The 26834-nt window shown below is 42.0% G+C and overlaps 1 protein-coding gene across 1 annotated transcript in view; it reads right to left on the bottom strand.

Annotated features, from left to right (window-relative positions):
• Nucleotides 1-365: 365 nt before the first annotated feature.
• Nucleotides 366-26834, bottom strand: part of LOC119724742 (PR domain zinc finger protein 14-like) — a 31868-nt gene continuing 5399 nt past the window's right edge. Inside the window, exons 2-10 of the mRNA XM_038195934.1 lie at nucleotides 20374-20903; nucleotides 16302-16466; nucleotides 15662-15822; nucleotides 12964-13125; nucleotides 10621-10735; nucleotides 7814-8043; nucleotides 2164-2302; nucleotides 1721-1873; nucleotides 366-1412 (exon numbers count right to left, since the gene is read on the bottom strand). Coding sequence (XP_038051862.1) covers nucleotides 1264-1412; nucleotides 1721-1873; nucleotides 2164-2302; nucleotides 7814-8043; nucleotides 10621-10735; nucleotides 12964-13125; nucleotides 15662-15822; nucleotides 16302-16466; nucleotides 20374-20903 — 1804 coding nt within the window. The 3' untranslated portion in view covers nucleotides 366-1263. The remainder of the gene's footprint in view (nucleotides 1413-1720; nucleotides 1874-2163; nucleotides 2303-7813; nucleotides 8044-10620; nucleotides 10736-12963; nucleotides 13126-15661; nucleotides 15823-16301; nucleotides 16467-20373; nucleotides 20904-26834) is intronic.

Here is a 26834-nt window from a genome sequence, read left to right on the forward strand (position 1 = left end):
TAATAAGTATACAGGGTGAGTAAAAAAAAAAACGGAACCCAAATGTCGGGACTATTGTTTTATTGAAGTTCTGCATGTAGCACTTTCAAAATCTAGGACATAAAAGCCCAATTCATCAGCTTTCTTTTAGTACAGAGATCATTTAAATCACTTATGTACTTTTTAAGTTATGGAATTTTAAAGACAACCACCATCTTAAAGTTCCGTCCACGGATCACAAAAAAGTGTGCGTTCTTTCAGCAAAACGAAAACAATTCAAACACATCCCTTTGTGATTTTTTTTCGTTTTGCTGAAAGAACAATGAACTTTTTTGTGATCCGTGGACAGAACCTTAAAACGTTGGTTGTGTTTAAAATTCCGTAACTATGAGTGATTTGAATGATTCTTGTACTAAAAGAAAGCCTATGAACTTCACTGAAACAATGGTCCCAACATTTGGGTTTCGGTGGGTTTTTTTACTCACCCTGTATGCGATGCTGTCTTTCTCTTACAGTGCGGCAGATAGGTGATGGGATTGTGCCTTTGATGATACAAGCATGGAATTTTGCACACAGAGTATGCCATGAGAAAGATATTTGGCTATAGGGCCATCGCAGATTTGTCCTTTGAAAAAAACCTGGTATAACAAGCAATGGCAGCCATTTTATAAATTCTGAAAATTGCTTGTTATCCTACCTATATTTTTTCAAAGGATCTGTGATGGCACTATAATATAGTCAAATATCTTTCTCATGACATACTCTGACTGTGTGCCAAATGCCATGCTCGTATCATCAAAGGCACAATTCCCCCAAATATTTCCCCTATCTGCCTCACTATTAAACATATACGAGCATAGGTAAGATTTGATACCAGCACACCAGCATATAAAAACATCTTGTTACTATAATATACATTTTAAAGCTGTGCGTGCTCCCATACTTTTATTGATCCACTCCGTTTGTTAGCATGCTTGACAGCGATTTCTTCCCAGAATCTTGCCTTCACAGATCACAAACATCCAGTGGTCATTTTGAGTCAGATGTGTCGTGACTATAAACAAAAGTCGTTTGCTTTTCACAAAGCTTAATTTGCAGCTGCACACGGTGATTTACTCAAGATGAAAACATAACTTTGTAGAGCTTTCTCTCCAACATTAACAGAGAGCGTTCACTTTTCGTACGCTGTGTTTACACACTAACGTGTCTTGTGTTTTTCTAGCAATGTCAGGAGAATTGTCGCAGACAAAACCCAAACACCTTTGTTTTGAGAGGCTGGCGTAGCTATTTCAAGATGGCGTCGGTGACGTCATTGGCCGCAATGAATCTCGAAGGGGTGTGTCTACCACACTCAAGCATGGACTGGTGGTGGTCACGTGCCGCAGCACTGGCGAAACCACGCCCACATTCTTTGCAATCGTAGGGCTTGTCATCTGCAGAAAAAAAATAACATAAAAATGTATGACATCAGCTTTTGTAATATTAATTATCATTGGCAGTTTTCAAACTATTGGTGGCAGCACGCACATAGGGTGACCATCTTTTTCATCCCGTATTTCAAACTCAAAGGCTGTGCAAAAAGTTAGCCCGTTTGAACCTCTTGGGGGCAGCAAATGGGGTAGCCATCTATGATTATCCGTATATATAACATTCAAAGCAATGCACATAGGCCTAATTACAATTATAGACCAACATTTACATTTTTGTATTACATTTTGGAAGTCTTTGTCACTGTACCAACCTGGGTGGATATTCATGTGAAATTTCAGCTCGTAGCTTTGACTGAATGTCTTGCCGCAAACTGGGCATGCGCAGGGCTTGTCCTTTGTGTGCGTCCGACGCACGTGGCTGTCATGCGCAGCGTGTGACGCGAAGGCTTTTCCGCAGTGCTTGCCTGAAGAAGAAATAAGTAAGGAAGAAAAAACGAGATGTCAAAACAAAATCAATTTGAAGCAACTTCAGAGGATGGGGCTGATATTCTCTCCCTCTAGGCAACACGAAAAATAAGAATAGATGTTTACTCTCCAAGATCCGCTCCGTTCACAAGTACCCCCTCACCGGCAAAGAAAGTACGGTTGGGGTGACCGTCCGACGCCATCTTGCCTCAGTTGATGAACGGAGCGGATATTCACTGTGTTTAAATTTTAAATTGATGTGTTTTTTTGTTTGTTCTTTTTGACTCACACTTAAATGGCTTTTCTCCAGAGTGTTGGCGTATGTGCGTGCGCAGGATGCTAGACGCGGTGAAAGCCTTACTGCAGTAGACGCACTTGTACGGTCGCTCACCGCTGTGGACACGGATGTGCTTGTTCAAACTCGAGGACTAGCAAGAAATGAAACACACAATAACAATGTGGTTATTTGATTTATTTCAAATTAGGAAATATCAGGAATAGGAATCTTGCATAAAGCGCCCTCACGGAGGGTAGCGTCATTTAAACTTCAGTGAGAAAGTACAAAGCGTTAACACATGAGCAAGGGGTCTTGTGCAAGAAATGTTTCTGGATTTTGGTACGTATATCAAAAAAAAATTGTGCTACCTCCGCCGAGGAGGTTATGTTTTCATTAGATTTGGTCAGTTTGTTTGATGGCTACTTGGTTTGTCTGTTAACAAGATAACTGAAAACGTTAGGGACGGATTTGCATGGAAAAATTGTTTAAGGGGTGGTCCTTGGTACAAGTACAAATCGATCCGGATCTGGGTCTGGATCCAGGATTGTTTAAGAATTCTTCACCATTTATGCGAGTATTTCTTTTGGGTGTACTGACAATATGGCGGGGAATTGTTTAGCCTTGGCGGAGGTTTGCGCTCTCTGAGTGCTTTCTAGTTTTAGTATAATGAAGTGAGAGGTTTTCCCGAAGGTCTTAATAATCAACGTGTGATATACTAAACCTAAGTACTAAGTAGGTCATTAATCCATAATACTTGACCCAAATGTCTACATTTTACGGGAAATTAATCACATACATTTGCAAAGGCGAAATCGCAACCTCTTGAGGTTTCTAAAAGTGTTATACACAGTGAAACGGGAGATTTTTCAGAGAGATCCGCACATGGGGTCGATAAGCTTCGAGAATCGAGACGTTTGTAAAACGAAGACAGGTGTTTTTTGCAGCGAGTTCCCCCCAGGGCTGTGTCGCGATCGTGCGCGGTGGAGTAAACTAGGGTCCGCGGTGAGACATGCTCATCCATCGCTTCGTAGCTTATAACTACATCTCGAGTTGTCTAGACGCCTCACAAATCCACCCGTTTGCACTCCTGGTCACGGTTGTGCTGATAGACGTATCTCCAGCCTGAGCCGATGACCAATGGCATCATTAATAGAGCGGAGGAGTATGAATTTGTTTTCCAGATGTCCTTTTGACTTGGGATGCGACTCGTTTGTCCTAGCTTGTATTCACCACCGAAATTGATTTTAAAGGTTGTAAAAGACGGTCCCTGAAAATTGTGGAGCAAAAAGCAACTGTGGTTTGAAACGATCGCTGTCTTATAGAAGAACGTTTTCTCCGGTCGACGCGACGGTCGCACGTAAGAATCCTTTGCGATCAAATTGAACCGTCCACACGGACATTGCTTTCGGCAACATCTGAGAACCAAGAAACCACCTGATATCATCACATGATCTCGATGGACGCCAATAAAGCTAATATTCTGGCTCTAGCGCTTTATTTCCCCGATGGATGCGCGATAAATCTATTTAAAAGGCCGAATCGGGACACGAATTCGACAAGAATCGCACACCTAGGGGGAAATATAATACTAGTTTCTGCTTGGTAACCACCGATGGTCTCGATAAGCTAGGATTATTTCTTTTTTATTCCCTGAATGCTACTAGGCTAACCGTAAAATGTACCGAAAACAAAGTGGAGAAACAGCTTTTGATGAGAGAGCTAATATATTGGCGTATTCAAGCGGACGTTGTCCCAGAAATGTTTAACCCCAAACATTGAACAATAACTCAAGTTGTGTAATTTCACCTAATATGCGGTTCACGAATTGCTTGACGTCTTGATGATATCTCTGAGACCTACTTGACTTCGAAATCAAATCAATTCGACCTATAATTTGAATTAAAACTGTTGAAAGTAGAGTGGGAATATTGTATACAAAGGCAGAGTTTCTTGCATTATTTTGCTATATTCAAACTGAACAACTCCAGCTAAATGTGAACTAGACGAATATGGCTTGGGTGTATAGGATTAATGGGTGCCGGCCACAGATCGACCTCATTTCAAATGAGGTCATTCCGATTGGGGGAGTATTATGTCAGAGAACGAAGTGGATAGGCTATAGTTGTATTTTCTGATTTTAAAATGTCCTCAAATCCAGCCTAACAATAGTGTGTATATTTATAAAGCGAACGTTTCTACCTATAGTAAATTGATGCTCAAGGCGCTACATCATTATTACCCTGCTCATTGGGCCAAAGAAACATTCCAAATACCATTTCAGCTCCCTGGGGAGTATACAGCTCCATGCTGCCATTTCGGCGCAAGGCAGCTAAAATCAATCACAAGAACACTCTCTGCCCTCACGGGCACCCAATTTACTCCTGGGTGGAGAGAAGCAATGAGTGACAAAGTGCCTTGCTCAAGGGTACATGCACCATGACCCCAGGCTGGACTCGAACCCACAACCTGCAGAATTACATGTAGACCAAGAATTCAATGCTCCAGACCACGAGGCCAGGGCACTCCGACTTCGCAGAAAGTTCCAACTCGAGGCATTACATCAATTTGTACTCTCGGATGCAACTTTATTAACCCCAAACGCAACTAGAAAACTAGAATGCCAACTATATTTATTGCGATGATTTTTCAAATGAAAATTACAACTTGCCATCCAATTATGTTTTTGCTTGTAACAACAAGGTTCTTCTGTCTATAGGCTTACGCACCTAAAGCATGGACACCAATAAATCTGGCGCACGTACGTGTGGCATGCCGCCCATGAAATATTAATCGTCAATCCTGGCCTAAGCAAACATTGCATACAGACAGGCCCATCAATCCAGAAGAAACATCAGCAAGCTTCGTGCTCCCAGTGGACCGCGTGGGAGAGAAGTTAACACATCGGCCCAGAACCACGATCACTGCCGTGCTGGTACGGCGGTGATTCAGTGCGACATGCGGCGCGCACGCGAGCCTGTCAAACGAGGTCGTATATGTACAGGTCAGAGCAGCCCGTGTGTTCTTAATAATAACCTATTATTAGCACCAAAGGGTGCAGACCAGTAAATAGGCCCGAAATTGCCTACGCCGACCAAATCACCATTTGCATGCCCTCAAATTCTCCGGTATTGACCATTAGATCATGTTGCGGCCATCTTGATTTTTTTCCCATTCAAATCAACGTAACCAAAGCGAGGCTGGAAGGAAAATAGTCTGGTTCCTTTTTGCACACACAAAAATTATCATTCAGTAGGCCTACTGTTATTGGATACAGAGAACATGACTGAGATGGTGGCAGCATGTAAACGGTCTATTTGAGCGTTTTGAGGGCCGTAAACTCAATGATTTGTAAAATGTGAAATGTGGATGAAATTAGGCCTCAAATGGCTCTATTTTGCAATGGAGCGTAGGCATCCTTTTTCAAAATGGCGATGGACATGAGCGTCGCGGGGGGGGAGCAAGGGGGACCGGCTTGCCTCCCCCCTTGGAAAACGAAAAAAAAAAGGAAAAAGAGGTGCGAAGCCATATTGCTGTTAATTTGATGGGGGAGGGGAGTGGAGGGCAATGCTCCCCTGCTCACGCTCAGAAAAATGATAAATTGAAAATATAATGAAAAAGTGAAGGACATATGGGGAAAAAATTGCCCCCCCCCCCCTCCTGGAAAAAAGTCCTGGTGACGCCCATGCCGATGGGCTTCAGGACTACTTTTAGGGGTGATCATCTTTGGATGGAATTTTCTTCCAAAAGTCATTGGTTAACCCCCTAAAAATTGAACAGAAAATAAAGGATAATGAAATAAGCTTTAAATTGATGTGTGTCTCAAGCACCTTTGAGAGATGTGAGTATTTTTAATAGTTTAGGGAAGTACGCATAATTAATCTACGGCAGTCTATTTACTGGTCTGTAACCCACAAAACCATATTTTTTTTGGAGGATGAGGGCGCCATTTTTTCTTGAAAAAAAGGTCGAATCACCACGATCTTGGAAGCAATTTATTAACTTTCAATTCAATTTGAAACTTAAAATTGTACAATTTCATTTTTTTTCATAAGAACAACATTTTGTACTTACGCCAATTAACCTGGCATTCATATCTATTTGTACCTCCAAAATGGCTTCTAAACAGCGCCCTCATGCGCCCAAACATAAATGACCTATTGAACACTTGATATACCGACAGAGGGCGCTAGTTGTTAGTATATTTTCCTCACAGTAAATAAAAGATAAGCAATGTATAGACCGTTATCATGTTGCCACCATTTTAGTCATGTTCCCAGTATCCAATAGCAGTACTGAATGATACTTATTTTTTGGTGCAAAAAGGAACCAGACTATTTTTCCTTCCAGCCTCGCTTTGGTTACGTTGATTTGAATGGGAAAAAAGTCAAGATGGCCGCAACACGAAAATGGTCTATAGCATAAATGGGCTCACTTTTAAGATTTGTTTCTTCCGATGTTTCCGATGTTTGATTTGAATGGCACACCTGGCTTGTGTAATTTTCAACAGTGACATGCATTGTTCTGTTTTAATGGGAAGCGAGAGTTTAATAATTTTTACCTTGTACACGATTTAAAAAAAATATATAGAGGAAAAAAATTGCCCATCTTTATCACTAAATAAATGAAAGAAGTAGGGCCTAGACTGCAAATTATTCAAGCTGGGTGTCAAAAGCTGTCTACATTTTTTCACGATCGCAGCCGAATAAATCACACACACACAATCGCTGTGGCTGTCTGAAATTTTGCATAATTCACCGGAAACTTTATCCCCATGTCTCACCTCAGTCATCAGTTCCGCCCGAACGATTCGTCTTTTTCCCCCACGACCACTCTAAGTGCAACACGCTAACTCTGTCATTCGCCGTACGCGGGTTTTTACCTCGCCGTACGCGGGTTTTTACCGAGCGCGTGCGGCACCGCGCCGCCACGCTGTATAAAACTACAAGCCTGACGGAGTTGTGATGCGCATAAAGTGTGAGATTTGACGCCTCGGTCTGTATACAGACGAAATGAACTTGGGTGTATCATTTCTCTGGTCTACTCGAGGAAAGATCAATCATATATGCGTTTGTGATTGCTTAAGTTCTGTTCCAGCGCTGGGGAATATAAGCCCAACGTTTGACAAACTCCAATCGCTTTCACTGTTTTACCGAATCGTGCAACTAAAGCAGGGATTATATTTTGAATATCATAATGTTTTTATGTCTTCACACCGCGTCGTGTTCTCCAGTGTTCCCTAAAGACACGACACTTTATCACTGCGGACAGGAATGCTAAATCATAGAAGGCACCCGACTACAGTTGGTATTCGAGTGCAATATTCTAGGTCAGCCATGTTAGAGATATGAAGCCATGTTAGAGATATGAAGCCATGTAAGAGATGTGAAGACATTGAAGCTGTGGATGAAACCGGGTTTTTGAAATAACTAAATAGCAACATTACCAAATTACCGAAGGCTGCGGCTAAGAACCTAAACCCACTTCTCATAAACTCGTGTGTTGCTCCTAGTCGTAGCCATGTTTTTTGTACACAGCCTTAGGCCACGTCTGAATTACATTGCTATGGCCTGCATACACATGCGCTATGGAACTACCTAATAAGCCACTTCCCATAGACTCGTGCGTTATTGCCAGACGTAGCCATTCCCTACCGCGGTCTTACCTGTGAGAAGCTCTTGCCGCACACAGTGCACTTGTGAGGGCGGTGTTTCTGGTGCACGTGCAGGATATGTATCCGGAGTCGATCCCGTTTCTCGAAGGACCTCGTGCACAGGTGGCAGGGGAACTTGCGGTCTCCCTTGTCCACGCATCGTGTGTACTTGAGATGCTTGTCCCGATAGTCCTTGTAGGAGAAGACCTTGCCACAACGATCGCACTTGTAGCCTTCTTTGTCTGTCGAAGAAACAACGGACATTATTCAAAACCCTGCTGCACACACGCGTGTACGTGAAATATATACAACCGAGGACAGACAGACAAAGGGAGAACAAATTTGTTGTCCTCGAGAGTTCATTTTTTGTTGCAAACGGTCCTCGATCGTGAGTTTAATACTAAGACTATGGGAGGGTGTTATATTATAGGGACAAAGGAAAAGACAATGTCTTGTCCTCGAGAATTATGTAAAACACGACCGTGTGTCCATGCATTCTTGTGCAAGTGAGGCTGCGAGAGTGATTTTGTTATCCTTTACGACTGAGGACTTGGGACAATGGGGGATTTGCGATAACAATAGCCCCGAGGACCCGAGCCAAGTCCGCGGGAGGTTTTCGTGTACAAACCTTACATGAGATGTTGAGAAAAGGTGTAAAAGGTTGAGTACAAACAATAGGAACACAAGAAGGGAACAAGATGAGGTCCTCATAAGTTTAGGATAACACGACTGTGTGTGTGTATGTGTGATGTGTGCGTGGGTTTGTTTATGGTGTAAATCGAGGACACACATTTGAAACATCCCAATGTAATTGAGGACAGGAGTCGAATCGAGGACGTCCTCGGTTAGAAAACGTGCACAAAACCAATGGGAGCTGTTGCAAAAAAAGTTAGAGTATGAAGAAAAGATCGATGATGAGGAACAATCACCTTTCGTAACAAGAAAATTAGCGAAGGAAAACTGTAGATGCAGAGCATTTCTTTTTAAGCAAAGGTTACTTCGCCTGGCAGAGATGAAATCTAAAAATTCCATAAGTTCAATCTTGGGATGTTTTTATTTACCTTTGTGGAACTCAAAAAATTATAATACGCCTGTCTGGAGTAAACCTATGGGAGTAAGATTAAAACTGGTGTTGTATTTCCCTTCTGTCATCAACGGAGAAAAATACTGACGATATAGACTTATACTTCAGCGGCCCGAGGACGTCAAGTCAAGCGGTAAATTGACTCTTTTCGACCGATGGGATTTCGGCTGAATGATGAGTCACCGGGTGGACGGTCGTACTCTTGCCCGGGAAATGTTGAGGCTAATCCCTGGCGATCTGGGCTCAGACAATAAATCTCTTAATCGTGGCACGCGGGGAAGAATTCTATTCTAAGTCAGCCGCGGGAAGGAACTGACTTATTTACAAGGGTCGATTCAGATTTATAGACCTTATACGTATAGCAGCCATCTTAGAGAACAATGCATTTGATTTGCTGGGACTATGAGTGCACATTTCGTGCATTCATTGTTACTGAATAGCAAATGCAAAAGATACAAAACAGCAAAAGATGCCCTCTAAGTTCGTCCTGCTTTACTAGTGGCACCACGCTCTCGCGCACTTGTCGTACGCGTATACGCGTACGACATTGCTCATTCGACCAATAGGGTTGCCCAAATGCGCGCGTGATTAACAACGCGTGCGACGCGCGCGCGTCGTCCCGCCTCAACTCCTGTTCGTAAGTGACTGCGTCATACACGCGCACGCACTAGCGCCCATCGTCTAAACACGCCACTTTGCACTACCTCCGGTATAGCGTAAATATCCGACTCCCTACAATGTGGACTCATTGGTAGTATTGCGCATACGTACGTATGATGATTAGGAGAGGGATTAACCAATAAAAGGGAACAGGAGTCTGATTTTCAGAGGAGTCGTATTTTTATATGACACCGGTTCCAATGGTTACAATGATGGTTCCAACACTTACGTAACGGATAGAGTGCCGAAGTGTGCCGCGTATTCTGGTCCAAGTTAAGTGTATGAAGAGCTCAGCGCGTAAACCAGAACAAAGACAGCTGACGTCAGACTTGGGAACTCTATAATGGCTTTTCGCGGGATGTTTTGTATGCCGTCTTTCGTGCTGCACTGCAACCTCCCTACGGCTCAGCCGAATTCTCCAAACGTCTTCGCTTGTTTGCTCGTACTCTGTTATTTGCTTGTCTTGTCCACCGGATGAAACGGTGGATGAACGGCTTAGTGCCTTCGACCAAGTCGGCGGAATACTGATCACTTATCCTGAGTGCTTTAGGGTTTGATACTGAATGCAGTGGATCGCTTGATGGAATACTTGATGCGTTTCTCTGTGGCTCTGTAGAGCCTTTTCGTCTGATTTTGTTACGAGTTTGCTGTTTTGAAATCTCTACTTGCAGAAACAATTTCAGATTTAATACACACAAAAACTAGGCCTACCCAACCTACACAATGACATCTTAGACTTGCTGCATGCTCAAGAAAGGACAAACAACCACCGTTTTCACATGCATCACCACCAAGTTCAATACCTTTGAAACCGAATATGATCAAGCGGCTGATTCGGAGTCTAAGACTATACAGGGAACGCAATGCTCACCTCTTTAAACACATTTTGTGAAGTTCAGTTTTTTGTCATTCTGACGACTTTTTGTGAGAAATACTCTCAATTATGCATATACAACCTTTGACAAGTGCTACAGCAATACAGATGATAAATATCATTGGGTTTTTTTCGGGGGTGGGTTGAAATATATTATTGCTTGACTGCCGTTTATGAGTCATCCAAATATAGTTAACTTACTCTGTAAATCCTCGCTCTCTGTCTGCGCTTTGCTGCCCGTTATGCCTCTCATGGAGACGGGTATCCCCATGAATTGCCGGTAGCTGTCCCCATACCAGACTAGTAACTCCGTACCCTGCGGGCAAAGGGTGACAAAAATTGTCGTGACTTAAAGGGAATATACAACATTTTGCAAACATTGAAAAATACCAAATTATTATGCAATACCTTACTGGACTGTTAGTGAATGACAGTCTAAAGCACCTGCAAAATGATGGCAGCTGCATGAGGTGCAATCATTTTAAAGAAAAGTGGGATTTTTGGATCGATTTCCAACGCCGGTCAGCCGACCACCGTTGGAAAAAATGTGGGTTTTTTTTAAACTGTGCCCCCAATTTACCATATTTAATTAGTCCGCATTTTCCATGCGAGGAATTTTCCTTAGGGACACATTTTGTGCAGCTTTCTACTCCTCTTTAATGTATGAAAATTATTTGACAGCCCTTTTTGGTTCATTTTATTGAAAATGCACTTCTTTAAACATTTAAAATAATTCCATGCTAGGACGACACTAGTAAGTTAAGGGGTTTTCTGTGAACCCAAAATTTGCTCATTGAAAACATTTGTGAGAAAAGGTTGCTCGTTGGCCCACTGGCATTGACTTACTGCCACGTACTTACACAACCACAAATTACCAAAGAAAAGAAAATTAACGACTAAAAAATATCCACAATTAAAGCAACTTTTTGTGCTGAAATAGCTGTAACATTGACGTTTCTGCCTTGAATGACATCACAGCTTTGCCATGAAAATGGAAATTTGCATCAACATAAAAACCAAAAAGGTACCAAAATACCCTTGAAAATGGCAAAACACAAATTAAAAATAAAATGAAATGGGACGCAAAGGTGCATTTTCAAAAATTGCATGAAAGACTTTACATCGCATGGGACCTTTAATTTGTACTGAACTGAAGTCCTATAGCTGGTCGTGAATATATGTATGTCGGTAGGATGCAGTGTTATGTTCTGAATATATTATTAATTTATATTCTTATTTCGTTTCATCTGAACGTGATCATTTTTCTGTTGGGAGATCGAAGGCATGCAGTACAATTCGTATAAATTAAATTATTCAATACAATGGTATGATTACTTTCTCACAATTTCAAAATGACTACGATTGGTCGATGATAAAGAAAGTGAAATTGTGATCGTGTCATATTTTCTACTGAAATTATCCAACATTATTAGTTTAATTGTTTTGTCAAACAATTAATAACCAAGCTTAAAACAGTTTAAGAGTAATTCCTAAGGCATTAGATGAGCTGCCTGTCAAGGAAATGCACCGATGAGGTATTATCAATCCATTGACTTAATATTCGTTGAGAGGTTTAGAAAACTATAGAATGCAACGGCCGTGTGTAACTGCCCAAGTGCACACTGAAAAAACAGTGCACCTGTTATTTCAATGGATTAATTAAGTGATTGGTTTCAACAGCTTGCCGATATAGTGCAGCAGTCTGTGCTTAGCTTCAGGACCGTGCCTTGGTGGAACAGGGATATGTAGGAAATAAAGAGGCACTTGTCATTACATAAACACTTTACTTCTTTTAAAGGTATATCATTTTGTAATTACTTTTAAAAAAATGATGGTTATTTTTGGTAATAGTGCATGCAAGTTGGCTTTAAAAGGCGAGATTTTGCAAGACTAAACGGGACTTTCGGGGACATTTTCCTGGTGAGTTTGATGTGATGCACTGTGAGGACTTGTGGGGATTTTTGAAGACTTGTGGGGACTTGTGAAGACTTGTGGGGACTTGTTAGGATTTGTGAAGACTTGTCAGGATTTGTGAGGACTTGTTAGGATTTGTGAAGACTTGTGGGGATTTTTGAAGACTTGTGGGGACTTGTGAAGACTTGTGGGGACTTGTTAGGATTTGTGAAGACTTGTTAGGATTTGTGAGGACTTGTTAGGATTTGTGAAGACTTGTGAGGACTTGTGAAGAGTTATGGGGACATGTGAAGACTTGTGGTACTTGTGAAGATTTATTAGGATTTGTAAAGACTTGTGGGGACTTGTGAAGACTGTGAGGACTTGTGAAGACTTATTAGGATTTGTGAAGACTTGTGGGGACTTGTGATGACTGTGAGGACTAGTGAGGACTAGTGCGGACTTGTTAGGATTTATGAAGACTTTTGAGGGCTTGTGAAGAGTTATGGGGGACATGTGAAGGCTTGTGAGGACTTGATGACGACTCTGCAGTGCATATTAATTTGCTATCATTTTATTACAATCTGGCTGTAACTTCCGATGTTTAGACAAATCAGACGAGTCTGAGACCAGACTAGTCGGGTACCTTACCCTGGGTATGTCCTTGCAGGCCTCGTAATAGATGAAGTCTCCGCTCTGCGTGGCGACGAGGTTCTGTTCCTTGGCGTGGCGGGCGCAGTTCACGAAGCACAGCCAATTGCTGGCCCCGTTGCGGCCGTCCACAAAATGGCTGAGTTTCCCCTCGTGAAAAATCTGAACAAAAGTTTTAAAAATCGACGAGATTTAAATAATTAAAAAGAGGGGCGCATCACAAGACAGAGATCTACAGTAGGTTGTAGCTTTTTTATATAATAAGGAAAAGCTGGGTTTCCCTTTTTAGTTAAACAATTCCGTTGAATTACTATTCGTAAGATCATTATGATCTTGCGAGAATGTCTTTATTGCCCAACCTTTATCATTTTTTGACAGTGGCGTATGGGACGTGAGTTTATAATCGCTGAAGTGAAACCCCAAGTTGCTACACTGAGTCGTTACTATCGTTATGGTTCCAGTAATATGATTAAGCTGTAATAAATTGCATTTTGCGATTAAATGACATATGACTGAGGATCCCCGGAGCCTAATATATGTAGATTACACCCTCAAGCGTCCCTCCCAAGGTCTCAAGTCGGTGATTCATCAATGTTTAGTCTTGAGAGGAGACTATTTGCTTCTCTAACGACTGATCGCTTGAGGTACCATACACTATTAGGGGTCTAAATTACTCGAGTTAATTAAGTCAGTATGTTGGACGAAGGGAGATAGGCACAAGCTATAGGGCTGTCCTTTGAAGATGAAATTGTCTACTCGGTTTTTTTTTCGTTAGAATGTCGATCGGCATCATTTGGTGATGTATGACTGTTATACAAATTAAGATCTGGAGAAAAATGTGTCTGTTTTTTTTTTCTAGAGAGGATGCATAGACGGTTGGTATCAACATGCAAAGATGAGACAAGATTTTTAACCGCCGTTCTCATTAAGAGGCTCAAAAGGGTTTTTTAAGGGTTTGTGGCGTTGGTTTTTTTTTTTTTTTTTGGTGGTTTTGGATGAGGCACGCGGCCTGTCAAGTAAAATTTGAACTACTGGTCTATTCATTTGATGTTTATGTTTAAGACAAATATTACAATTTAATTTCTTGATTTTGTTTCATTAAAAAAAAAGATTCATTTCTTATTTGCACGCATGACTTTGTGACCAAACACTCCAAAGAAAATTTTATTTAATTATCACAAGGGTTTCAAAAATTGTCGAAAGTCAAGTACTCTGAGAATTCCGAGTACCTAAATGACGAAATATAACACACTCATCCCCTCCTTCGCCCCCTTTGCAAAAACCCTTGCTCAACTCCCCAGAAGACAGCCATCCACCCTTCTTAAGTCTTATTTCAATGCAAAACGCTTGTCAAACTGCATCACGTTTTACTGAGAGCAGGTATCTCATCCCCAAGTCTGCAATCGCACCAAATGCACTGACCGCGGATTCTTAGGTAGATTCCCTTGGGGAAAACAGCCAACTCGCCTCCCTTCAATTACGGTACGGAAATGATCCTGATCTTCCCCGATCGCCGGTCTCCCGTAAAGCGATCGCAATCCCTTGCAATTTGTGCGCTGTGTGTCAAAACCTAAGCCTAGTCCTCGTGGATTTTTACTTGCAAGTGAAACTTCAGCCATGCCACCGTAGCGGACGAGCGCCTCAATTCATCGCTTCGCCCTTGACTGATTACAGGATTGTATTTCCCTCTGAATTTTTCATGACTGCTTGCTTTTTTGTCTTCTCGGGGTCCGATGGGACACGGTGCCCGTCGATGGATTGGTATCCCCACGCTTGACTAGCCTGCCCCGTAAGATGGATGAGACTCGTAAGATACTTGTACGACCCATCATCCCTAGTTTCGGTGTGTGTTTCATCAATGGTAGATCGTAATTATAGGTTTCCACTCTACAGCGCGCGTGTGTGTTTATGACACGCAGGTTGTATTCGCTCGAAGGCGCGAGAAATGAGATCGAGGCGTTTATGTACAGCACTTGTCAGTTCAAGGGTTTCGACGAGACTTGGAAGATGGTCCGTGCTATTTAGCGCCCTCCAGCGTTAACTGACAGCTGAGAGCTGTCAGTGTTCAGAATGTTTTCGTGCCCGAACTCGTCATGAGCGACATCAAAGATATTCAAAAATGGTGTTTATTTAGAGTCTTGTGATAAGATATTAAGTTTAACTAATGGGGTCGCTGTAATAAAAACCACACATTTTGAAACAAAATATTGAAATGCATTTTTCCTTCAGTAAGTTGCGTAACCTTTGCTCAAAAAAAGCATTGATAATGTTAAACTTTGAACGCTTCAACTTGATTATTTCCATACTACAGAAACAACGCCCTCCATCGACTTGAATTTGGAGAACCTGTTTTGGCGAAAGCTCTTTTTATGTGCTCAAATCGTTTCTAAATTTGGCTGATCCTAACCGATCTGATCTCACTAAATCTATCTGGATTTTGTGCAAAGCAGCTAGAAATGGTGCACATTGACCAATCAAATCACCACATTTTGGCCAGGTGACAACAGTAGCTCAACCGGTCACGAACATTGCTAGAAATGAACACAGACCAAAGGTGGGCGGGGCTTGTTGATATGGCGGAGCCTATGGATATGGGTGGGGTTTATGGATGATGGGCGGGGCTTGTTGATATGGGCGGGACTTGTAGATATGGGCGGGGCTGATGAATATGGGCGGGGCGAGACATGATCTTACTCACCTCCCACATGAAGTTGGTGTCATCATTACTCTTGATCTCACTCGGGTGGATAATCCTCCCCGTGAAGGGGCCGAAGCGCGCCCCCTTGGCGATCACGTGGGTGTGGCAGAACACGCTGTAATGAGGGGACCCGCCTACTGTCGTCTGGGTGATCGATATACCTGAAAAGAAAAATGGAGGTGAAGATTTTGTCAGTTCACAGGCACGTCATCTTTTTATTCGTTATGAACAATTTCATTTCAATAAAATGATTACTTGTTGGAATATACCCTACCGACTATAAAAGTATATTTTCCTTTTCCATTGATTGCTGCCGGTGTCGCTTATAGCCAAAACAAAAATAAACAATTTTCGAACCAGCCAACCGATCCCGCAAGCTCAGTGGTCGAATGGTAAGACGTCTGCACTAGAAAGCAGGAGGTCGTGGGTTCGAGTCCCACCCGAGTGATTTTTTTCCAACTTGCACTCGGGAGGTAACACACTGAGTATAGTGTTATGCGTCCGTGAAGGTCAAAACCTAATATTGAAACATCAGCCCGACGCAAATTCCATCTTATGAAAAATAAACAAATCAATAAACCAAAACGAAGCAAAACAAATCGAAATCTTGATCAATGTTTTTTATTCCTTTTCTTCTTACCTTCAGGCAGATTAACTGTCCTTATGTCGAGCGCCGAACGGCTGGGAGGTTTTTCACGGTCTGCGGCAGAGCGCGCCCTCTCGGGGGAAGTTTCTCCTTCGTTACTTTTTGCCTCCTCGTCGCAAGAGGGCGCCAGAGAGCAAAACGGTGTTCTGCTTCCTCTATCTGAAAACAAGTGAAAAGCCAATTATTTAGAAAGCTGGCTTCATTTTGTTTTTATATTTTAACTGTACACATGAAATGAGTCTCTACCCGTTTAGTCAAAGGGAAAAAGGGAAAAAGGGAAAAAGGTATGGACAAAAACAATGATTGCCTGAGGTACTTGACGAAAGTTCCTTGGTTTAAAACATTTCTTGGAAGAAAAACAGGGCATCTCTTGTCAACACTCTGCCATTTCACACCGAACCGTCAGCAAAACGGCTCCCGTGTCTACATAACAAAAACCCTTCGCTCTGCAGAACACCCGCAAAAGAAAGGCTCACAAATCGCCCAAACATCCTCCTAGTTGTGAACGGATAAGAAGTTGAATCCCGCACTTAAAGATGTTTGCTCAGAAGATAACGTCCTCTAAGTGACTGCATCAATAGGGTACTGTTCCCCTTTTCACTGGGTTCTGTTCCCCTGCTTAAAGAGAAAAGGGTGGATGGTGTTTTCGTCTTATTAATGTCCCACCCCCTTTTGAACCCCCACCGTTCGCCTAGGGGGTTTGTTTGTCATTAACTGCACACCCCTTCAACCATTGTGCACCCACCTAACCCCATCATGACGAGGCTAAAGGGTTTATTGTTGTTCAGCCTCTGTGGTGCTTGTCCAAGCAATTAGGCACCTCTCTCAGGGAGAATAGATGACGAGCGGTGAAATGAGCAGTTGCGCGTGGGGGGACGCGGCGCGCTGAGCCCGTGGAGCAGTCGCCGAGGCGACCGGTGCTTTGATGGATCGCGTAGTTAAACCAACCAGAAAAACCTTGAGCCAAAAGATTGGTTGTTAGTCTTTTTTTCAACATGCACTTCCTAGTTATTACACTCCTATCAATCGACCATTCTCTACCGTACAGTCGCGTAAAAAACACTCGCTTTGCACACGTTAGTAACGCGCCATTTGTCGCTTCCCCAATCAACTCACATTTCTGTCTCATTCAAAACGCGACAAAATAGGCATCTGTTTTTCTTGGACGCACCTAATTTTGTTCATTATAGAGCCATATTAATTTGATTTATTCTCCGATTCATCATCGTTCTCTTGGCAAATTAAGTTCTGTATTTTGGTTGAGGAGAAGGCCCTTTTAATGACCCCACTGTCCAAATATTAAAGACCGTTGATTAGCAGCGTTTGGCGGTTGTAGTCATGCATGACCTCTCACTGAAGGTCGAGGTAAAACAGGAATTAGTCTTTCCGTAAAATTCACTGGTACACCGACAAAAAAGTCGATTATTGCAACAATCTAGCTAAGAACAATTTTTTTTCAACAACTGTGAAACAAACATGTAATCAAAACCAGTCGATTGCATTTATAAACAAAATGTTATAAAAAAGAAAATTCCAATTTCTAGAAAGACACCATCTTTGATTGATTGCTTGTTTGATTGTTTGATTATTTATTTACGTATTTATGAACACAGTTTTTAAGGATGTCAACATCTCACAATCAACCGTCTTTTCAAGAAAAAATACCTAGAGATTGTCAATTTGTTTGGCATATCCGGTGCTCCGTAATAAGTCCATTTTCTTCAGTTATAATTTCTTAAAAATTATTATTTAATGTCATCTTCCTTTGAACTATATTAACTCTACGATGACGTATTTTATTCATTTGAGTGAAAGAACACACATCCCACACTCGGAAAACTTCTGGTTAGATATTGACCCGAAATCTTTATCCAAATTTGCTCAGCCCTTTCCGAGTCAAAACTGACATTTTTGTGGGTCAAAATTGCCTAGAAAAATGTCATTTGACCCAGAACACATGTAAATTCTGACCCGGAAAAGACTGAGCAAATTTAGCTTTTTAGATGTCAATCTGACGCAGGAGTTTGTAGAGTGCATAGTTAGGGAGACCTTCGTCAAAATTCATTTCTTTGTCGTCCGCAAAAATCTCATTAAGGGAACAAGACAATCCTCGCCTCTTTAAGGCCGCGAAAAGATCTTTGCAAAACAGGACAGCTAAGAACAGACAAACATGGTCATTTATTACGTCCAGGTTGACACTTGGGTGCCGTTTAACGACAACTAAAGAGCTAATCTACCCAGAAAGGGAAGTAAATGGAAGGGGGGAACCCGCACAAGTGCAGAGCCATTCTTGCAAAGTCCGTGCTAAGAATGACAAATCGATCAGTTTAAGTGAAACTTAGGTTACAACGCCAAAAGCAAAAAATCCCTAAGATAGCGTGCGCGCATAGTCCTAACTAGGAGAGAAAAATAAGGAGTTCCTTGGAGAGCGCATCTTCTTGCTAAACCCCGATCTTCCTTCCAAAAGAACAACGGTGTAATCCCTTCAACTTATTCCGGGGTTCTTTCTACAAACAGCGTGTCGGTCCTGGTGGTCTAGTGGGTCTCAGCCCCGGGGCTCTATCGTCCCTGTTCCGCTTTGACAGTCCCTTAATACCGTCCCACAAAGGAAGACCACCTTTTTTTTCAAATCGGACCCTACTTTTTTATCATTAAACAACCCGCCGCTAATGCTGTGATTTTGGTTTTCTGTCTTTGTTGGGGCCTTTTCGGCAGGGGAAATTGACTGATGACACGATCTTTTCATAGGTTTGTTAGGTTAAGAGTCGGGCTATGCTTGTCGGTATTTTCTTTGTGTGTGTGGAAGTTCGTCTACAAGTCTTGTTTTTGAGACCTTCCCGAGTTCGTTATTTTTTTGTTTTTGAAAGGCGCGGCAATTATGCAAACTTTACACAGAAAGATAAAGTTTGGCACCATGGCGGCCAAGACCGTCTAACGTTAGCGGGTCCTATGCCAATTTGGGCAAAAAACGCTTGAAACGTTAAGTCAGGCTAACTCAGTCAGTCAGTCGGTGAGGTAAGCCCAAAGAGGGCACTAGGCTAGCCCTCTTCGACCAGAAGAAAAAAAATTGAAAAAACATAGGGACACATTATTAATTATGAAATTGTCACGAATTTTTCTTTAGGTCACGATCTTAGAAGATTGTTGTTGCGTTGGATAGGTGGTCTTGTGTGTGGTTATATACCGTCTACTCACGTCACACTAAAAGCGATCTTACGACCGCTTAAGTTTGACATTTAAAGATTATTTTTATCGACTACTGGGCAATATGGAATAATTTTGTCCAACACGCCTCTCCGTACATCCGCCCAGTCGCTTTGTGTCTATAATCTTCTCAATTAAGTCTCTAGTATTGTTTGATTGATTACAAGCAAAAAGTAGTCAGACAACAGTTTTAAAAAATGATAATAGTTAGAAAGCCACACGAAAGGACAGCTCGGTATAATTTTGTGTTACTGGTTGGCCATCCGTGACGGCGTAATGCCAACCGCGTCCGAGGCGTTCCCGGCCCGTGCCTGGACCGTCTCCCGACCGCTGACGGCCCGCCGTTCGGCGACACGCCCGGCCCCGTCCAAGCGTGACTTGAAAACGGGGTCAGCCGTGTAAACGGCTAGACTGCAGCTGGGCCATAGCGGGTAAAGGGAACCGAAGTTGAAAACTAGAACGCTGGTTCACGGTTCATCCAACAGAATCTAAGAAACAGAAAGGCTTGGTTCTCTTGGAATCGTTTGTACAATATGGTAACAAAACTCTATCCAACAGAATAACCCACTGTGAGATAGTCTAGGAAGTTGCTGGATTGAGGTCCCTTCCCTTTATTGGGTGCTGCAAAAAAAATTCTGGGAGTTTAACAGAATCCAACAAAAGCAGGCGTGTGGATCCCGGGTCCGATACAATCTAACAACAGCACGGCTCAAATCGATTGGAAATTAACACTAAACAAAACAACAAGTCGTTAAGTACAATGCCAACCAAACATTCAACAGAAATTCCCAACCCTTTGATGTTGTAGGCCTAGGATTTGTTAGCTAGATTTTGCAGGATTTTGCTGGATTAAGGTTCTTACCTATTTCGTGAATTCGCAGGCCGGATAGAGCGCACCTCAGTCCGCACGGCGGTTCCTTTGAGGGCCCGACGTAGCCGTACAACACGCTGTCCAAATCGGCCGCGGTGAAGTTGTAGACCAAGGGCAGCGGGCGGCGTATCTCGGGCGGGAGTGGCAGCGCGTTGTGCGGTAGGCCTGGCGCGGTCGACGCGGTGAAAATGGCCGTCGGTGCTCGGTCTTTCGCGCTCAGGGTCAAAGTGGTGGTGGTGGTGGGGGTCGTGGTAGCCAGGTCACGCTCGGTGTGAAGCTGAGAGTAAGGGTGGTGAGGATGAAACGGGTGATGGAGCTGGTGTACAGGAATAGGCACCTTGAGACACTGGGGTACCACAGCTGGGTGTAAGTGGGGTAGGGGTATGGGGGAGGGGCCGGGGAAGGGGAACAGGGACCGGGAGGGTACTGGGAGGGTTAAACCAGGAGCCCCACTGCCCGGAGCGGGGAAGTTATAGGCTCCAGTTGCGGTTACTGAGACTGTAGGCTGCCATACTGGATACCTAAATAGTAAAAAGAGAGAAGTGTAACTTTTTAGTCTGAAGTTTATCCAATTTCTTATAGTTATTTAGGCCTAATTCTACACAAGGGCCCAACGAAATACAATTACAATGGCTTTAAAACATAGAAGTAGAGCATGTGAAAATATGAGGTGAATTATACGAACAATAGGAATGTCGTAAAATTAAAGACTTCGAGATTCCGTAGGCAGCCAAATTAGGAATTCATTACTTTTTACACTGAGAAAACAACGGTGTTTATTCGACACCGTGTTATGTTACCGAACCACTTAACTATAATAGAGGTAACACTCGATTTATTTTATTACAGGTGTTTCTGAAGTGTTGTAAAATTTTAGGTTTGGCCTAAGTATTGAAGGGAAAGTTGCACCTCGTGGCATTTTTTTATCTCAAATTTAGTTCAGGTCTGGAAGCTTTTTATTCGTGCAGGTCCTGATAAATTATCCTCCAAACCACAATCCTGTATAGTAACGAGGCCTCATAAGGTATAATTTTTATGACCAATTAGGGGGACTAAAAATAAAGAAGGTCGCGAAATCGCTCGGCGTCAAGCTCAGATTTTCTCCTGGCCTCGTTTAAGTATGCATTAAAAAAAAATCAACATCAAAAGGAGCGGTTCTTGCAGGTAGGCCTACTACATTGCGTGGAGTGCACGCTTGGTTGGCGAAGGGCGGGCGAGCTTTCCGCCCGGGTAATATGACGCGATTACCGGTGGAACGTCAGCGGCTCAGCGCGCTGAAAATCACTCCACCACCGAACTGATTAACTCCATCACGGAACCGAAAACCAAAAACAACAAATGGTGCTGATGATGTTAATTCGGAAGCATATCCGCCAGCTGTCCAATAAGCTTAAACACAAAGCGTGCAATTTCTGATTGAGGCAGTGTATGATTCAACTTGATTCGCGAAATGGAAAGACAATCGTATGGTAGATCTCTATCGTGAAAATATATCAGTAATGATACGCACGTTTATTAGGTGCGCCAATTGTCAAAATAGACATGTAGACCTTATTTTATTCAGCCTATTTCTGTATGAATTAACGATTCTGAATCGGCTTTTGTTTCACCAGAATATAAGTAGGTTTTGCTCCGATCTATAAAATTGAAAAATGAACGTCTTCTTTTGTCTCTTGTATCGCTTACTTCTGGTTGCCGAGCTTTAATTTCATTGGCTCTTATATAAAAAGATTCAATCAGTACCATAAAGAATACACCATTTTCCATTCATGTCAAAGTTTGGGCATTCATGGAAGTTGCATTAATTCTAAAACAGGTTCATATTCCTCAAAGGCCTATTCCTCACAAGAGTGTACAACAGGTTTGTGGCTGTCAATTCTTGTTCGTTTCCTTCCATGCATATTCGAGACGATCTAGTTATAACCAAGAATTTATCACACTCGTTTCAAGGCAACACGTACGGTTGCTGTCTGAACCTGTGTCCTAATTCGCCTTTCAGTACAAAATATAAGATCCATCTATTTTGTCTTGCAAATGGTGTGCACTGACAGCTCCGCTTGTTCATAGAGGATTCTATATATTATTATAATTCAATAGGTTTTCAGTAAATGTACCCCAACTATTCCATCATTTCCAAAGCTAAAAAAAAAATCCTCAATTTACGATCCGATAAATTATCAATATACCAACAAAACGAGACGGGAATCTTTTGTGCCTCAGTGAAAAGCCACTGTCCGTCTCTCCCCGTTGTCATTAAAAATGTATAATTAATCTATTCGTCGGGACTGTTTTGTTGAACCGTTCGTTTCTAATCGCTCTGTCGTTTATAGTACGGCTTGGACTGGGTCATTAGCGCGCGACGCGACGGGGCTCAACCGTTGTAGCGCGGCGCTGGCCCGCCTCCCCGCACGCTACGCTTCGCTCCGTGTAACGACATCCGCGGCATGCATTTTTAAAGACGCTGAATTCAATTTGGCTGCACTTTCGGCGTCATTAGCGCGTTAATTGTCCCCGTAATTAATTGGTCGGCTAGGCGCATCTCGCCACTGGGCAAATAAAAATGTTGTTTGACCTCATCAATGCTATCTATTAATGTTTCAATATTGTAGTAGAGGTCTTAAAAAGTACATTTTGGTGCCAATAATAGCACGGCGGTTTGAAATCAGATACCGTAAAAATTTACTAAATTATACAGAAGTCGAAAAAGAAAAACCACAATTTCTTTGAAGACACATTTGCGCCTAATACCTCAGTATCTCACATGCTTTTTTTTTACTTAATGCGCATGCGTAGTATTAAAGCTGGCAACCATGGTAACAGTTCTGCTCAGCAAAGAACAGCATATTATTCAGCAATCACAGAACCAACAAAATTATTTCAAAAAAAGAACAAGAATGACAAGAACAACATGCAATTGAACAGATCGAAAGGAGGGTGTGACGGAGAATGACCTAAGTTTCTTTGCCTATTGTGATTGTTAAAAAATATTTATTTTAAGGAACTTCTTACGACAGATAGGTGATGGGGTTGTGCCTTTGATGATACAAGCATGGCATTTGGCACACAGTCAGAGTATGTCATGAGAAAGATATTTGGCTAAAGGGCCATCGCAGATTTGTCCTTTGAAAAAAAATATAGGTAGAATAACAAGCAATGGCAGCCATTTTGCATATTTTGAAAATGGCTTGTTATTTCACCTGTATCTTTTTTTCAAAGGACAAATCTGCGATGGCCCTATAGCCAAATATCTTTCTCATGACATACTCTGACTGTGTGCCAAATGCCATGCTTGTATCATCAAAGGCACAATTCCCCAAACCATTTCCCTATCTGCCCCACCATGCGGGATGCAAGTACCTCACTAAAATACAACCCTACCGTTTGTATAGGTCTGCCCAATACGTTAAGTTCATTACTACATCATTATTGGCATTGTACACGCTTGACTGCGCTCACTGTATCGTAAGCTACGAGAACACAACAAAATAGCAGCTGTACCTAAAAACTACAATATTACTGTCGCTGACTCCTCCATAATCAGATCTCCTCGCCTGTGCATGTAGCTATTGTATCAGCTGACAATGTGGTATTCACTTGCTAATCTATTCTTAATTTTCCAACCATGTAATGACCTAACATTTGGGGCGCTTCGGTTTAAGAAGTGTTGTTTAGGTGAATGTACTTTCCAACCATGTAGCTTCGGGCAACGTCACCTGCGAATGTGACGTCATGCCTACCAGCAACTCGCAGGCCAAAGACACATTACTATCTTTCTCGTGTTATTTTGCTCTTGTTTAAAAAGCACATGTCAACATTTTTAAGCAACAATTTCAAGAGATTATTTATGCAATGCAGAATATAACAGTGTGCTGCATATCGGCATCACGTGACAAAACATCCAATAGATCTAAGACCTAATTACGTAATGGCTTTGTTTACATATGCGCTTTCCTATGGGAGCGAAGTCGGGATGCCAGACGAAGTAGGGACCGTCTACCACATAGGAAAGCGCACATGTAAACAAAGCGTGACGTCATTAGGTCTCAGGCCTATTTTAACATGGTTTATGCAAAGGGAAGTTTGTATACTTTCAGTTAATAGCACTTTAACGAAAAAAATGTCAACTTTGTTCCAGAAAAGTGCAACTGCCTGCGTGCCTACCCACCCACCCCCATCACCACCACTGCCGACCAAGCGGGCACTCTTCACACATTTGAGCACAAAAGGGGTGAACATACACACTTAACGGTTCACTGCCGCTGAAAACGTCACTTAGTCCCAAAAACTGACACATAGAAAATGTGCATAGTGCGTGACAACATAGATCACCAAAAATACATAATGCTATTTCAGTAACATGAGCAGATAGGATGGTTAAAATGTACAGCTGCTAGTGCTGCGTATAGTTAATGACATTTAACGACCTTTGTGGGTTTTTTTCCAAAAATTAAACCGCCACTTATTGGTTGCACATGCCCTGTCGTTTTAGCCACAAAAAAATCTATTGTCTGGGACGATTTCTGCCGCAGTTCATTTGTAATTGTCACTGGTTTAAGGCCTAGACAGATGTAAAACGACCACAAAAAAGACAAACTTCTAGAGATTAGCGATAACTTAGGGCTCCAACGAAACGAACGCTATAGTTGAGTTTTGTAATCAAACAAAATACCAGATTTTCACAAATAACAAAAAAGGAATTCAACCGACCAAGAGCTCAAACCATATCAACCACAATGTTTTTCACGCTGTCCTTTTTCACGCAGTCCTTTTCACGCAGACCTTTTTTCGCGCAGACCTTTTTCACGCAGTCCTTTTTCACGCGGTTCTTTTTTTCACGCAGTCCTTTTTCACGCAGTCCTTTTTCACGCTGTCCTTTTTCACGCAGACCTTTTTCACGCAGTCCTTTTTCACGCAGACCTTTTTCACGCGGTTCTTTTTTCACGCAGACCTTTTTCACGCAGTCCTTTTTCACGCAATCCTAAGTTAGTCGCCCAATCCATAGATTCCTATTTTGTAACCAGCAGACGTTTAAAAAAAAAATATGGAGTTTTCAGGCATTTAATAAAAATGAAGGTATCGATTATGATAATGTTAAATCGTTTACTGCACTACCCCGGCAAATTGTGTTTATAATTTTGAGGAATAATACAGCAGTCAACAGGTGTAGCAGAGAGACCAAGTTTAAACCCCCTCCGTTAGAAATTGCGCTCTAATATGATGACAATTTTTTTAAAATCGATTATGGCTGTCATCGCGGGGAGTGGAATTAAAATACGACAATGGTCTCCAACTTGCAATTATGCGGCTGATGTAAAAAGTACAAAATATTTTTTTTAAATATGAATCGCTGGTTAGGCGTGGGGTAGAATTAGAAACGGTATATTTTCAGCCGTGAGTCATTTTTCATCGAATGAAAACAATTATACAGAGAAAAAAACGAGGAAAGCTTGAGCGTGCATGGAGTTGGTTTTCTTTTTAATTTGCTATAGCACAAACCTTTCTGGTTTGTAAATTTCTTGATTTCTGAAACATGGTACTTTTAAGGCGGATATTAGTTTGCATTGCTTAGTTGTTGGTTTTTGTGAATTATTTATGTCTGGAATTTTTTTTAAGACAAACAACAGCACCGAGCAAGCACAAAAAAAGAAACTGACGGGAAATTATTATCTCGCCGTAGCTCCAGAGCTATTTGGTCTAGAATTTTTGTGGATTGTTGCATGTTGTTGTCCCACTATCCAGCATTTTATCCATGGAATATTTTTCTGGATAATCCCACTTCTTGATACATTTTGTGATCAACCTCAGCAAGCCGTGCGGCCCCGGCAAGAGCGCGACAACAGGATATTTGTGTACACCCAACAAAAACTAGCCAATAAATTAATTTATATCTCGCCGTAACTTCAAAACTATTTGGTCTATGAACTTGGAGATTGTTGCAAGTTGTTGCCCTACTATCCAGCTTTCTATCAATGTAAAGTATTGTTGGAAAATTTCACTTCTAAATACCTAAGCAACATTCTCTAACAGGCCTACACACTGGTTTTTTGCACATACAACAGAAACTGGCCAAAAAATGTATTTATATATCGCCGTTACTTCAAAACTATTTGGTCTAGAAACTTGGGGATTGTTGCATGCTGTTGGCTAATATCCAACTTTCTATTCATGTATAGTATGAGTAGAAAATTTTACTTTTATTAGATACATTTATAATCAACCTGAGCCGGCTCGGGCGGGAGCGCTAAACAGGCATATACACACAAACACACTGGATGGTTATACACACAATAAAACCGCAGTGCTGTATTGCACGACAAATATTTTGGATGTGACAAACATGATGATTTTCTCAACGTAACAAGGAAAACGGGCACAAAATTTGTCATCCCTTTGAGTCGCCACGATTGGCTTCAAACATGGGGCAGGCTTACCTTTTAAAACCGCGCTAACGC

The sequence above is a fragment of the Patiria miniata genome, unplaced genomic scaffold (assembly GCF_015706575.1).
Source record: "Patiria miniata isolate m_02_andy unplaced genomic scaffold, ASM1570657v1 HiC_scaffold_18, whole genome shotgun sequence".
Classification (NCBI taxonomy): domain Eukaryota; kingdom Metazoa; phylum Echinodermata; class Asteroidea; order Valvatida; family Asterinidae; genus Patiria; species Patiria miniata.